This window comes from Heteronotia binoei, chromosome 5, assembly GCF_032191835.1.
Source record: "Heteronotia binoei isolate CCM8104 ecotype False Entrance Well chromosome 5, APGP_CSIRO_Hbin_v1, whole genome shotgun sequence".
Taxonomy (NCBI): Eukaryota; Metazoa; Chordata; class Lepidosauria; order Squamata; family Gekkonidae; genus Heteronotia; species Heteronotia binoei.
The window spans coordinates 170309544-170322358 of record NC_083227.1 but is presented as its reverse complement, the minus strand read 5'-3'; the positions used below and the strand labels follow the sequence as shown (position 1 = coordinate 170322358).

The 12815-nt window shown below is 48.8% G+C and overlaps 1 protein-coding gene across 5 annotated transcripts in view; it reads right to left on the bottom strand.

The window, feature by feature from the left end:
* The window catches only part of CAMSAP3 (calmodulin regulated spectrin associated protein family member 3), a 69603-nt gene that overhangs the window by 8175 nt on the left and 48613 nt on the right, over positions 1-12815 (bottom strand). The window contains exons 3-13 of one of the 5 annotated variants that reach the window (XM_060240712.1): positions 12589-12723; positions 12149-12247; positions 11525-11557; positions 10426-10473; positions 8441-8579; positions 7885-8024; positions 7195-7288; positions 5976-6027; positions 4404-4480; positions 3565-3637; positions 700-2413 (exon numbers count right to left, since the gene is read on the bottom strand). In XM_060240712.1, the coding sequence (XP_060096695.1) occupies positions 700-2413; positions 3565-3637; positions 4404-4480; positions 5976-6027; positions 7195-7288; positions 7885-8024; positions 8441-8579; positions 10426-10473; positions 11525-11557; positions 12149-12247; positions 12589-12723 (2604 nt within the window). The remainder of the gene's footprint in view (positions 1-699; positions 2414-3564; positions 3638-4403; positions 4481-5975; positions 6028-7194; positions 7289-7884; positions 8025-8440; positions 8580-10425; positions 10474-11524; positions 11558-12148; positions 12248-12588; positions 12724-12815) is intronic. The other 4 variants (XM_060240713.1, XM_060240715.1, XM_060240714.1 and 1 more) reach the window with 4 other exon arrangements.

Genomic DNA, 12815 nt, shown 5'->3' with positions numbered 1-12815 from the left:
TGTGCAAATGATATTGTATAGCTGATGGGCTCAAAGTGGAGAAGAGAAAGAGCTGTACACCTCATGGACACAGTTAAAAGTTAAAAGGCTTCAATTCCCATAAAGGTACCACATGGGACTAGAGGATTACGTGAATGAGCACGTGTGCATGCGCACATACAAAGCATTGTCCTAAAAAAAACCCCATACGATCTGCTAGCTATTAGTGCTTGCGGATCCAATATATCGATGGATTCCAAGGATGCTTTTGCAGCACCACTGCACAGCTCACACAATATCCTAGTCCAGCATCTTCAGCCAGTCAGCTAGATCATGTCAACATACAAGTCAGCAGTGAGGAGAACTTATATAGAAACGTCTCCAAGCTCCTTCATCCAGAACCCTCCCTCCCTTTTCTCCAAAACCCTTTTCTAGCTTCTACAGAGAAGTGGGGGACTCTAGGAGGTCAACAGTAACCCAGGGATTGCCCTGACCTGGATAACTCAGGCAAGCCCGATCTTATCAGATCTCAGAAGCTAAACAGAGCTGACTCTGGCAAGTACAAGGAATACCAGAAGCTGGGAGGTGGGGGCAGGCTTTATTCAGCCACCTCTCTGAATATCCTCCAGGCTCCCAGTAGAACTTATTATTAGAAGTTGCCATGACTTCCAGGTGCACACATACACCAAAAAAAGGTAACCCAGGAGTTTAAGTTCTCACCTTGAAAAAGAAGCCCAGGCCAGCGCAGGGCTCCGTATCCAGTGCCTCAGTGATAGATTCCTCCAGAGAATCATCACCATCCACATCTTCATCCTCCCCCTTCAGGCTAGACAGAGGAATTTCAATCAAGCTACTGTGCCGGTCACTGGGTGAGGAAACATCACTGGTGCCATCCCCCGAGACACGGCCATTGCCCCCCCCTTGTGGAGGGACAGAAGCCACAGGTCTCAAATTACCCTGGGCTTCCATTTCTGGCACCGGTGGCTCCTCATCTTCAGCAAAATGGATGGAGGAACGGGTCTGCACAGGCACCTGGCTTGGTGAGAATTTGCGAAGGTGTGGAAGGTTGTCAACATTCTGAGGAGGTGTCAGAACACGTGTTAGGGGTGGCAGCTTCAGCTCAGCAGGCCGTGTGTGCTTGGGGCTCTTTGGAAGAGCTGGAGCAGGAGACTTCTTGGGGGTGGGCTGAGGTGATCGAGACTTGCGAGAAGGAGATGGCGAAGGTGAGGACAGCTCCAGCGAAGAGCGTGGAGGAGTCCCATCACGGCTAGTCCTTGGAGCAGGGATCACCCAGGCTTGTGCACTGGGCTTCTTCTCCTGCATGAGACGCTGCTGCTGTTCACTGAGGCGCTGCATGTCCAACTGCAGTGAACTCAGAGCTGTGTTCAGCTTAGCCACTGCCCGATTGTAGTCACCCAGGTTTTCATCAAGCACTCCCTTGGTAATATCTGGAGAGAAGGTCACCTGCTTGTTATCAAGACGAGCACGGGGACCTCCAGCCTCTTCCTCAGTCTCCAGTTGGGCAAGCCGTTCCTCCAGACCAAGTCGACCATCCTCCAACTGAGATTCTGGCCCTTTCTGTAGCTGCAGGAAGGCACTCTTGCCCAAGCGCTGGCGGTGCCGGGCAAAGATGGCCTCTATGCGTTTCTTCTGGGCCTCAATGGCACGCCGCTTCTCCTCTAGCCTAGCACCCAATTGGCTCATCTCTGAACTGAGGGCAGGACTCTGAGCAGGGCTTTCCTCTGCTGGCACAGGGCCAGCCTCTGAGCCTTCAGAGCTGATGCCACTGGATTTGCTGTCAGTAGCTGCCAACTTCTTCTTGCGCTCTGCAAAACTGGTCATGCGTACCCCAGAGGTGGATGAAGCCGTACTGTCAGGCTGTGAACTCAGTGAGCTCATGCATGATGTGGAATCATCTGGGCCACCTGCTGGCCGGGATGGCTCCTCAGCATCAGAGTCCAGGCTGCCGTCCTGGGCTGGCTCTGCACCGCTGGGAGGCCCATTGTGGCAACGGTAAACTGCAGACGTGGGTACCTTTCCTGGGACGGAAGCTTTGGGTGGTTCTGGAGAATGCAGGTAGAAGCCATCAGGAGCCCCCTCTGGAAGCAGCCGCTCACTGCTGTGAATGATCTGCAATGCTTCCTCAATGGTGGGCAGGTCAGAGTAGCCATCACTCAGCCCGTTTTCTACAGCCGGGCCTTCTTGATCCTTGTGCCTCGCTCCGTGAAGTGATGGTGTCACTAGCCCGTTGGATGCCTCAGCCATATCAGCAGGTCGTGGGCGGGGGGAGCGGGGCAAAGAGGAATAGAGACCAGGTGCCAGGCTATCAGAACTAACAGAGCGGAAGATGCCCACTGGATTGCCCATCACAATGTCCACATCGCTGTCCAGACCAAAGGGGATGCTGAAGGAGACTGCTTGGGACAATGGGTGGCTACAAGAGGGGAGGAGGAACATATTAGGAAGGGTAAGAAAAACTTCTGAACAACTGGAATATCTGATGCCCACTTCTCGCCCAAAGCCAACTTGTGGCCCCTCGTGATCTCCTTTCTAGAGATGTGGTGGCTGGGGGGGGGGGGGTGAGAGTGAAACTTGGAAAAAAATAGGGAAAATAAACTTCCCAAGGTCTTTTTCCCCTCATTTTTCTAACAGAAAAACACAGGAAAGAAACTCATACAAAACAATATCTGTTATAGAATGAGTCATATGCATCTCAGGGCATTCAAAACATAACATGAAAGAATTGGAGCACTTTCTCACCTTTTCCAAAGGAAAAATCGGGAAATTTGGAAGAACGCTGGGTGGGGGGGAGAAACCTCTTATACTGTAGATAATATTTTAGATAATTTTTTGTTTAAATAATTTGGGCAACCATCAATGTGCTATAATGTGTTTAACGTACTACCATTATTAAAGAATCCAGCGTTTTCAACAATATAATGTTTAGCTGGAGTCGATATGGGAAAGCCGGACTATAAATAACATAAATAAATAAATATTTAAAGATGTTGGCAATCTTACCAACAACTTTCTGCCCAAAATATACTTCCTTGTGTTTACTACAAAATTTGTTTTCTACCTTCCACTTTTTTCTGTTACTCCTCAGAGGGGAAAAATTAAAGATACGTGTTGTATGGTAACACACGGTTCAAAGTTTATTTTGATACAAGATCAGTAATGATAACCCAGGGTGCAGAAGTTTGCAGCTCTCTCAAGTATTAGGTATACTTGCAATTCTCTTCATAGAAAATTAAGATATGCCAAATAAGTATTCCAAACAGTATAATTTTATATGTGGACAGTTATAAATAACACATTTTATGTTGTAAAATAAGTCAAAAAAGATCTGGCTTGACAGACTGTAACGACTGCATCCATTTCAATTTCCCCAAAATTTTCATTTTTTCTTGAAAATAATCCCCCCTCCCCCGGTGGCTTAACATTGTGGAAATTTCACATCTCCCTCAGAACTCTATACCTGAATCTCTAGCTAAAGAAGAAAATGGAATAACACCCCCACCCACCCACCCCCCAACATGCACACAGGCGAGGGTCGATCTCAAGGTCCCTCCCCACCCCTCTCACCTGAGCTGCTTCTTGCTCCATGATTTACCAAAACCTTCTACATGGGACATGGATGTGGAGTGGTGCAGGGAACCTAAGGAGATAAAGAGAAAAGTTACCACCAGAGGACCACAAGCGTTGCCTATAGACATCGCAACACCATTCTAGGCCCTCATCAGGGGGATGGCAGGAGTCTGAGGAAATCACCACCTGGGGACAGGAGAGATAGTAAACCCATGTCCAATCAGACTCAGGAGAATGCCTATGGAGAATGGACTATGATTATAATTAAAGGACCTTTGTAAGATTACCCACTCCTCAGCAAAGAAAGCAAAACACTGTTTCTGCAGGTGAGTACACAAAAGTTATCAGTGCAAGCTTGGATCTCTTTTAATTGTTTACACTGCTAACAATCCATCTTTTGAGTTTGAATTTTGTTAAGGTTTATATTCTCATGCTGAATCTTTTTAATGAAACCAGTTCAATTACGTTACACTCAAAGTTCAATAGAAACCACCCTTGCTCGTGCGATTAAGCTAAGGAAAACAAGCAAGGAAAATACAAACTTAAGACTTCTGATACAGACTTTACTGTAGCTATATATAACCCCTGAAAAATGAACAACACTTCCTCTGGGACAAATGGAGAGCTATCTAGCATCAAGAGCTTTCAAGACCACAATAATAAGTCCTTAAGCTGGTCTAGTCACCAAAGCTACTTGTTGGCAACACAAGAATGGCTGCCAAGGATTCCCGAGAGGCTTATGATCAGTTTAACCTTGTAACTCAACAGACTGAAGTGGTCTTTTCATTTCCCCAGGGTGGGGTGAGCAGGGGAGGGGAGGAAGAGCAGTCTCTCACCTAAAGAGCCACGGAGGGGGGACTGGGACTGACCTCCAGGCAGCAGTGGATGGTGGAATTTGAACACTGGGGAACTGCTGGGAGAAAGAGAAGAAACAAGTAAAAATCAGATCAGAACAGAGACATTCTTCTAAAGTGGTAGCCAGATGCAGGGAAGGTGGCCAAAGAGAGCTGGGTCAGCCCTGGAGGCAGAACTTAAAGGGCTCCCAAATTTCTGCTTGGAGAGGCAGGTTTGGCAGAAACTCAGGGCGGAATATACACAGCCCTGGAATCATGACATTATGTTATATGTGCAATCTGCATATCAAGCAAAATGCCAGTCTGTCTGTTCATGTTTAGATCTCTGCAAATGGAGTGCACAAGCACTCACAAACTTGCAGGAACAAGTTCCTATAATTTGCCGCCTAAAGGCATTCCCATAGCTTAGGAATGGGAGGAGACATCAGTCTACCCAAAGATCACAGGCTTTCCCTGTCCCCCAAGAAGAACTACAATTTCTGCTGGCTTGGAGCAATCTGAAGAGAGAGTTTTTTTCCTCAGCCAGGCACAACTCACTCCAGATACGTCAAAGAAGACTCCCTCTCAACCAGCTTCTAGAGCTGTTCATGCGAGAAAACACTCTCTTCCCACATGAGGTCAACCCGGCCTGAACTTTCTCCCTGGCGTGAAGGGAGCCCCTCCCCAGCAGCTTGAAATGTAAAGTGGCAATGAGCCAACATAAGGTACAAGACGTTTTCCCCCACCCTAATTGCTCGAATTATTTCTCCTAGATCCACTTTCTTCAAGTGGCATCTGATATGTCAAGAGGCCTCTGGGCAAAGAACAATAGCAAAGCCAGTCCTTGGAAACTGCCTCACTTGAAAGGCAGCAATCAAACACAGAGGACTCCCAGGTTCTCTGAAAGCAAAGACTCCCAGGTCAACAATAGCACAGGGCTACCACGGGCACTCTCCTGCAACCCCAAGTCACATCCCACTCGGTCTTCTCCTTTTTAAAGTGAGCTGAGATTCTTCAGGCACTACTGAGAAGGGAACAGCTACACCACTGGCTGCTCCTCTTCAAAGCCCACAAGGTTGTTTAATTTTCTCTCCACCCTCTCCTTTTGTCAGTATTAAGGCCTCCTGGACAAATGGGACTGACAGGTTGTTATTTAGATGGTGTCCCCATCCAAGTATTCCCAAGTAGCAGACCTATATTTAAAGCCTGAGGTTTGGTTTACCAGGCTGCCAGCCACTGATGCCGGTGATGGTACACATCCAGCTAAGATAGTTTTACTTCATGAACAGCAACCAGAGTTGACAAGGAAGGTTCTGCCAGGGAAAGTTAGTTTCCCTTAGTGGAAAGTTAAGGTAACAGTCCTGCAGAAAAGGACCCCACTAGCGAGCCATCATCCCTCCTCTGTAGCTCCATAAGCCTTAGCACAACACTGGGATGAGTCTGCTATTCAAAAAGACACCACCACCTTGCTTGCTAAAACACAGAACCCAAGTCTCAGTCCCAGCACTGGCAGTTGAAGGAGAGCCTGAAGAGGGCTCTAAGTGGTAGTGGGTGTTCAAAGAGAAGCTGGCTTACCTGTTGTTGTTTCCGCTGTTGGATACCAAAGAGTCATTCATTCTAGGGGAATCTAGAAGAAACACAGGTATTTTAATGAGCAAGCAGGGAGGGGAAGGAGCAGAGCTACATATTAAGTCAACAGAAGGTCAGGAGAGGGTGGGAATGCCAACCACATGTACTGAGGTGCAAGACAGAAACCTGCTCAGATCTCAGCTCACACAGCAGGCCATTGTTCCAATACTGAGGCATGCCAAGTCCCGGCTGGCTCTGCTGCAGCTCTACTTACTCAGTGAGGCACCAGTTTGGGGGAAGGCAGAAGCACTCTGGCTTGAGATGGACTACAAAGCAGAAACGCTATTACAGCAGCAGGCTGAATGGGTGTGGCAAATGTGTAGCGCAGAATGTTTGAGCCTAACTGTTTAGGGCATGGAATTTTACCCCATTTGGTGTACAGAATATACTGGGAAATGAAACATAACCACAGAATATACTTGTATAGGCAGTGCAAACTGTGGACAAAGCACACAACGTAAGGAAAAGGCAGTACAGCAAAAATGTATGTCCTATGCACAAAATGATTCTACAGTCGTAAGGAAAGAGGAACTACAAGTGTGTTCATTTCATGAAGTGTGAAAGGGACCATTATTAGGTGCAAAAGAAAAAAACAGATCACTCTGCCACAAACATTGAAGGAAGTGGCTCTTAGCTGGTAATCATGAAGTCCAGAACCTGGCATGAGCTGCATCTAATTCCTTGTGAAGCCTGGCAATCTTTGAGAACCCTTCAGCTTTTTGCTTTAAGATGCAGAAGTATGGACCTCAGTCTTGCAAAAAGCTGGAAAAATGGTGCTGTGTACCATAATGACTCCAAGAATCTAGATGTGACTGTGATCTAGGCGTTTCTGGACACCTCCCTTTCTCCATGGCACCCTGCCTTTGTTCCCTCAGGAATCCAAACACTGTAAAAATCTAATTCTCACACTCAGAAATACTCAAAGAAAAGGAAGCACACCAGAGGGTGTTTTTGCTGTTGTATGGTTCTAAGGATATTGGGAATTTCTGGTGAATAATATGCCCAACCCTCCCCAAAAGGGCTATACAAACATAGTCCCTTTCATTGTAATACTTACTACAGGATAGTAAGTGTAAGGTAGTCACCCAAAACCAGGCATTCATCTCCTCACTACTAGCTCACCAAGCAAGCCACCAAATATAGATAGCGCATGCTACCTTCTTACCTTGGAGACTGGACAGCTCCTTGGGACACACAAATTCTGGTTTAAGCACCTCAAAGCATAGGAACAGCTCTGCCAGAAATACCCCAATGTTCACCTGGGGGAGCAGAGTAATTAATCAGTGAAGGGCTCTGCACAGAAGGCAGTCTTCTGTCCCCTTAAAACACTCAGACCCAAGACTTGGAAGCTTCCACTTCCTTGGATAGAGTCTGAGCCAGGGGAGAAAGCAAACGGAGTCTTTAGCACAATCCTCTGTATAACCTGACGCCGACCTCTTGCGGACCGCAGTGGTAAATCCAGGAGGAGAACACCTTCATAATGCCTGAACTTCTCCCTCGCCCCCTGCCATTAGCACTTTGTCCCCCACCACAGAAGAACCCCTTTGTCCCTGCAACATCTAGTTCTAATTAGTGGGGCTGGAGGCCCCAGCCAAGGCTCATTAAAGCCAAGGCAGGCTGTGCTGTCCTATTAGCTGCGAATCACCCACTAGTTCCACATGAGCAGCCGCAAGGAACACGGAGCCAGCCTTTCCTCTCCACCGTAAGGCTGCAGTCCACTCTTTCCCAGTAGCCACTATGCCCTGAAACCACGGCAAGCCTCCTTACCAGCCATGCTACCGACATCCCCCTCTAGCAGCACGGCTTCCGCGGCCGAACACGGCTCCTGCTGCTCTCAGGTTCAGACTTCACTCACCCTAAGTGCAGGCGGCATGTACAGCAGATCCTCCAGTGAGAGGAAGCAGCAGCCGCCCAGGTAGTCTGAAGAGAAGCCCTGGATCAGCTGCAAGTTATACAGGCTGTCTGCTACCGACATGGTCTCCTTCAGGCACACATCTGCCAAGCAGAGGAAGCACACAATAGCAAATCAGTGTGGGAGTCACCGACTCACAGAGACTTGCCCTACCCTGTGCACCAGGAAGCCATGACACCTGTCAGCGCCACACTTGGGACCCACCAAGTGCTTTCAGAATGAAGGGGGGGGGGGTCAGAAGATCTGATCAGCGATGCAGGTTAAAGCGACATGGTTTAAGTGGTAGCTGCCACCACAGTGTTGGTCTCAGTGCCTCTCTTTCTCTGATTACCCTTCTTTCCCCCTGTACTTGGGCATCCTCTGCATGGGGAGGCACTGCTCCCAGAGGCAGCCATTTTGTATCACAACGATGTGCACAAAGGCTCCGGAAGTCCACCTATATGGCAAGCCCCAAAGCAGCATTTGCCCCCATATGTGCCCCCTCCCAAATCAAGCTCACCCTCTAGGCGAAGAAGCTGGGGGCAGTAATAGTGGATGGTGGCAGCGATGGCACCCCCATTGGCCAGATCCTTCATGCCTGTGATGGCAGGGAAGCACGGAGTCTGCTTGGGCAGTGCCTTATCCTTCCGATAGCGAATCTGGGTAGAAAAAAAGGTGAATGAAGAATTCACTATGTAGATGGGAGCTCACCATATACAAGGGCTGCCCTAGAAGCTGCAACAGTGCCCTCATTACCCATGGCTCCCCATCGTAAGCTCCTCTGCCCAACACCATGCTGCTCCCACCTTACTATGCAGCAGCCCTTGCAAACTCTCTTCAGGGTTAGAGACCCAATGCATTAGTTAAGGTGCCAGGTAACATGAGGCTCACTGGCCAACCAAAAAGAGTGCATGCACAATATGCTATCTCCCATCCCCACCCAAATACCAAGACCAGAGTGCATGCTGGGAGGGAGAAGGGCATAAAGCAGGGGGGAAGGGACAAGCAAGAACTCTGACAAGAATTCTTCTAAGGCAGCTGAAGAGAGAAGCTGAGGGAAGGAGGTGAGGGAAGCAGCCAGTAGAGAGGAATGGACAGGAGACACCCTCCCTTCTACAGGAGCTCTGGATCGCCCCAAAGAATAAGAGCTCTCTCCACTCTTCACCAGTTCTGCTAGGGAGGCTTTGGCCCCACACCCAAACCAATAAGCTAGATCACCACTAGAGTCGTGTGTGTGTGTGTGGGCAGGGGTGCTAACTTGGACACTGTGCACTGCAGAGGAGAGGAGCAGTCTGTCGATTTCCCCCTCTATTAAACTATTACAGGTTATTAGTTCCCACTCCATACATGCTTGTCCTCACCCCAGGACACAGCAGACAAGACAACAAAGGCAGCCCCCCCCCTCACACCCCCCCCCAGAGACATATGCAGGCCGTGCATCAACAGAGCAAAGAGAGGAAGGGAAGAGGTGCACACAGAGACACAGACACCCAGCAGGCCAGCAAAAAGAAGAAAAGAGGGAGGCAAATAATTAAGTGTGGCAATGCCCCCATTCCTGCTGCAATGAACTGAAGGAGGGAAAGGGTTAAATCTTTGCACAGTGGAAAAGAGTTGGCCGTGTATAGCAAATGCTGGAGACCTACCTCTTACTCCACTTCCTAGCGGACTACAGAAACAAAGAAACTGGCAGAGAAAATCTTCCCAATGACCAGGTTTAGTATTACCTTCAGGAGGGGGGATAAGGCCCCAACCAGAATTTGGCAGAGGAGTCACCTGACTGTGAGGACTGAAGCAGATCAGCTCCCAGTCCAGCAGTGTCTTTAATGATGATGACTCCCTCATCCATTCAATTCCCCTTCCCACCCTGTACCTTGTAACTCTGAAGGGAAAGGAGGATAGATGCCTACGACACAGGGTGTTCAATAAAAAAAGAAGCCTCTGTAAGGTGTGGGGAAAGTGCACTGCTGATCATTTATGTGTAGATCCCCTCAGCAGTACAAGAGCAAGAGGCAGCTAACTTCTTGGAGATACTGCGGACAAGTGGCAGATCTCTTGCATCAGTGCCAAAGAATCAGTACAGTGTGGTTATCAAAGGTGTTCAACTAGGATCTGGTATGCCACGGTATGAATCCTTCATACTGCCATGAAAGCTTGGACCAGTCACATGCTCTGCCTACCTTACTTCACCAGGTTGTTCTGAGGAGAAAATGGAGGAGAAAAGAACTATCTGTCGGGTCCCCACTGGGGAGAAAGGTGGGTAAATAATGAACTAAATAAATAAATGGCTCCTGAAAGCAGCTGCTGGTTGCTGTGAACATGGGGGGAAGTCCCCTTTCAAGTATCCAGGAGGGTCCCCTCCTGAAGCCACAAGGAAGTTGGCAGCACATGAGAAAGGATCAGGGCCCATTGCAGCAGGAACATCCAGAAGGCCAAGAACAGCAACCCAAGAAGATGGCACGGTGGTGCAGGCGAGCGGGCAAGCACACACGCCGACGGATACATTACCACAGGAGGCTTATTCCCCGACTCCTTCAAACAAAAAGCGATGGCATGCTGGATGCAATAGCAAAGAAAAGAGAGAGCCTGATCAATGCACCCGCCAGGAGTGAGAAAGGAGGAAAGGGCTGCTGCCTTGCAAGACTGGGGGTGGGGCACGCAAAAGGGGAGATGGGGACAGCTGAGGCCTCACATCTTTGCTTCTACTGTCTTCCAGCAAGTACTTGGGCTCTCAAGACACCCTCTCCTAGAGCATTCCCACACCCTTACACACTTTGTGGCCTACTCAGACCTTTTTTGACAAAGCATTCACTGGTCCCAGCTTAGACTGCATCAAGCACTGTAGGGTAGAAGGCAACAACACACAGAGGGGAGGTAGAGGCACATCATGTAACTACCATGCTTTTCCTACTTGGCAGCTCCAGGCATGAGCGGTCCTGCTCTGGTTGTCTCTTAACCCTTCTACGCAAGAACAAGTGGGCTGTTTTGTTTTACTTCTGAGGTACCACAGGTTCTGTTGCCCTTGCATTAGACTTCAAGGAGGCTGTGTCATTTGGGAACGGAGTAGACTGGCATCCCACACACACAAACATACACATGCACAGCTAAGTAATTTGAAAAAAACAAACAAACCACAGGACCCCTTAGATACAGAGCTAAGAGAGACCAAAGCAGGCACATATTTTAGAGGGAAAGGAGATGAGAACAAAGGATGCTGAGATATACCAGCATCCCAGCAGCTGGTGTCTCACACAGAACACCTCTACTCCCCAAACCCAGCGTATCCCTCTGCCCTCAAATTCTCCCACTCTAGTCATGGAGCCCATTCCACACAGAGCAGAGCAAGTAACGAGTCCAGCCATATGCAGGGACTTACACCTTCTTAGTCCACAGACTTAAATGGACTTGGACTGAAAAGAGTGCAGTTCCACAAAGGGTTGTACTGTAAGTCCCTCCAAAACGTTATCCAAGGGAAGCCCTCATGACACACACAAGCACCTCTGGCTCCAAGGTCCTAAACCCCCAGCATCCTTTGCTCTGGGCCCCCCCAACATGCAGCACAGGAGCTGAGGTAGTGGAAAGATAATAAGTAAAACCACCCACTTACAGGAACCAGTTTCCAGTACCACCTTGTGGGACACTGAGGCAGAGGAAGGAGAGAGGCCACGGGAAGGAGAAGAGGAAAAAGATGCAGAAAAAGACAGCTCCATCATATACCACACTTTGACCATACAGCACCCAGAGCATGGCAGCCAGGCAGGCAGCTTGGCTGGGATAAGGTTACCTGCCCATTGGGATCGGAGATGCACCCCCACCCCTTGCAATGTCTTTGAGGGGAAATATCCAAGAAGATAACTGGCTACCCAGAAGGAAAAGCAGGGCTAAAGCAGATGGAGTCCACCTCACATCACAAAGAGGAAGCAACAGGTTTTCAAGTGTGTGCATGTGGGGGGGGGGGGGGGGGAAGAGTCCTCAACTCTGAGGAGGGGAGATCAGGAGGGAGGAAGCAGACTGTCCTCTACGGCACGAAGAAACAAAGGTGCTGCTCATACGCAGAACAAAGCCAACATAGACAGAGCCACCCTTTCGTCTTTGCATGCTGCTTTTAGAACAAAAGGCAGGGCCCATTCCCTGCCTACATCCCATGGTTTTACCCCACATTTCAGATACTAATCCCCAAACTCTCCATCCCTGCACTCAAAAGGAAGGTGCAACAGCAAGGCACACACACCTTTGGACCACTCATGGAGGCCTGGGTCTGGCCATCTGTACCAGGAGCAGACCGTTGCGAGCTCTCCTGCTCAGTGCTTTGCTGCATCTTGTGGATGACCTGCAAGGAAGTTGCAACGATTAACTCATGGATGAACAACATACTCCATTACTCATAATCCCTGTACTGCTGAAACTCCCTTTCCCATAGGTCACAGCATCCATGTCTCCAAAGACACAGGTGTCTTCCTAATCTCAATCAAAGATAGCATCCAAGGAACAACCCTTATCACACTATGCCAGCCTCGTATTTTACGTGTCAGAGTCAGTGTGTTGTAGTAGGTACAGTGTTGGACATTATCTCACAGGATTTTTGCATAGATCAAGCGACAGACCCCTATGTGTGCCGTCCTGAGTTGCTTAGAGAAAATGAAGATGAATAAGTGTAATAAGATAAAGTACCACGTCTATCCAGTGAAGCAGCTTCTGGTCCCAGGAGCTGGCAGTTGGATCAGGGCCCGGTATAATATTTAAAGAGTTGGTGGCTTCCATGGCAAATGCTGTCATTAATGAGTCGATCAAAGCCAGGTGCACACCCTGGAAAGAAAGAAGAGAAGGGACAGGTTAGGGAACCTGTGCTGGCTACGAAGGCTGCACTAGCCAAGAATTAGGAACTCACCTGATACCAC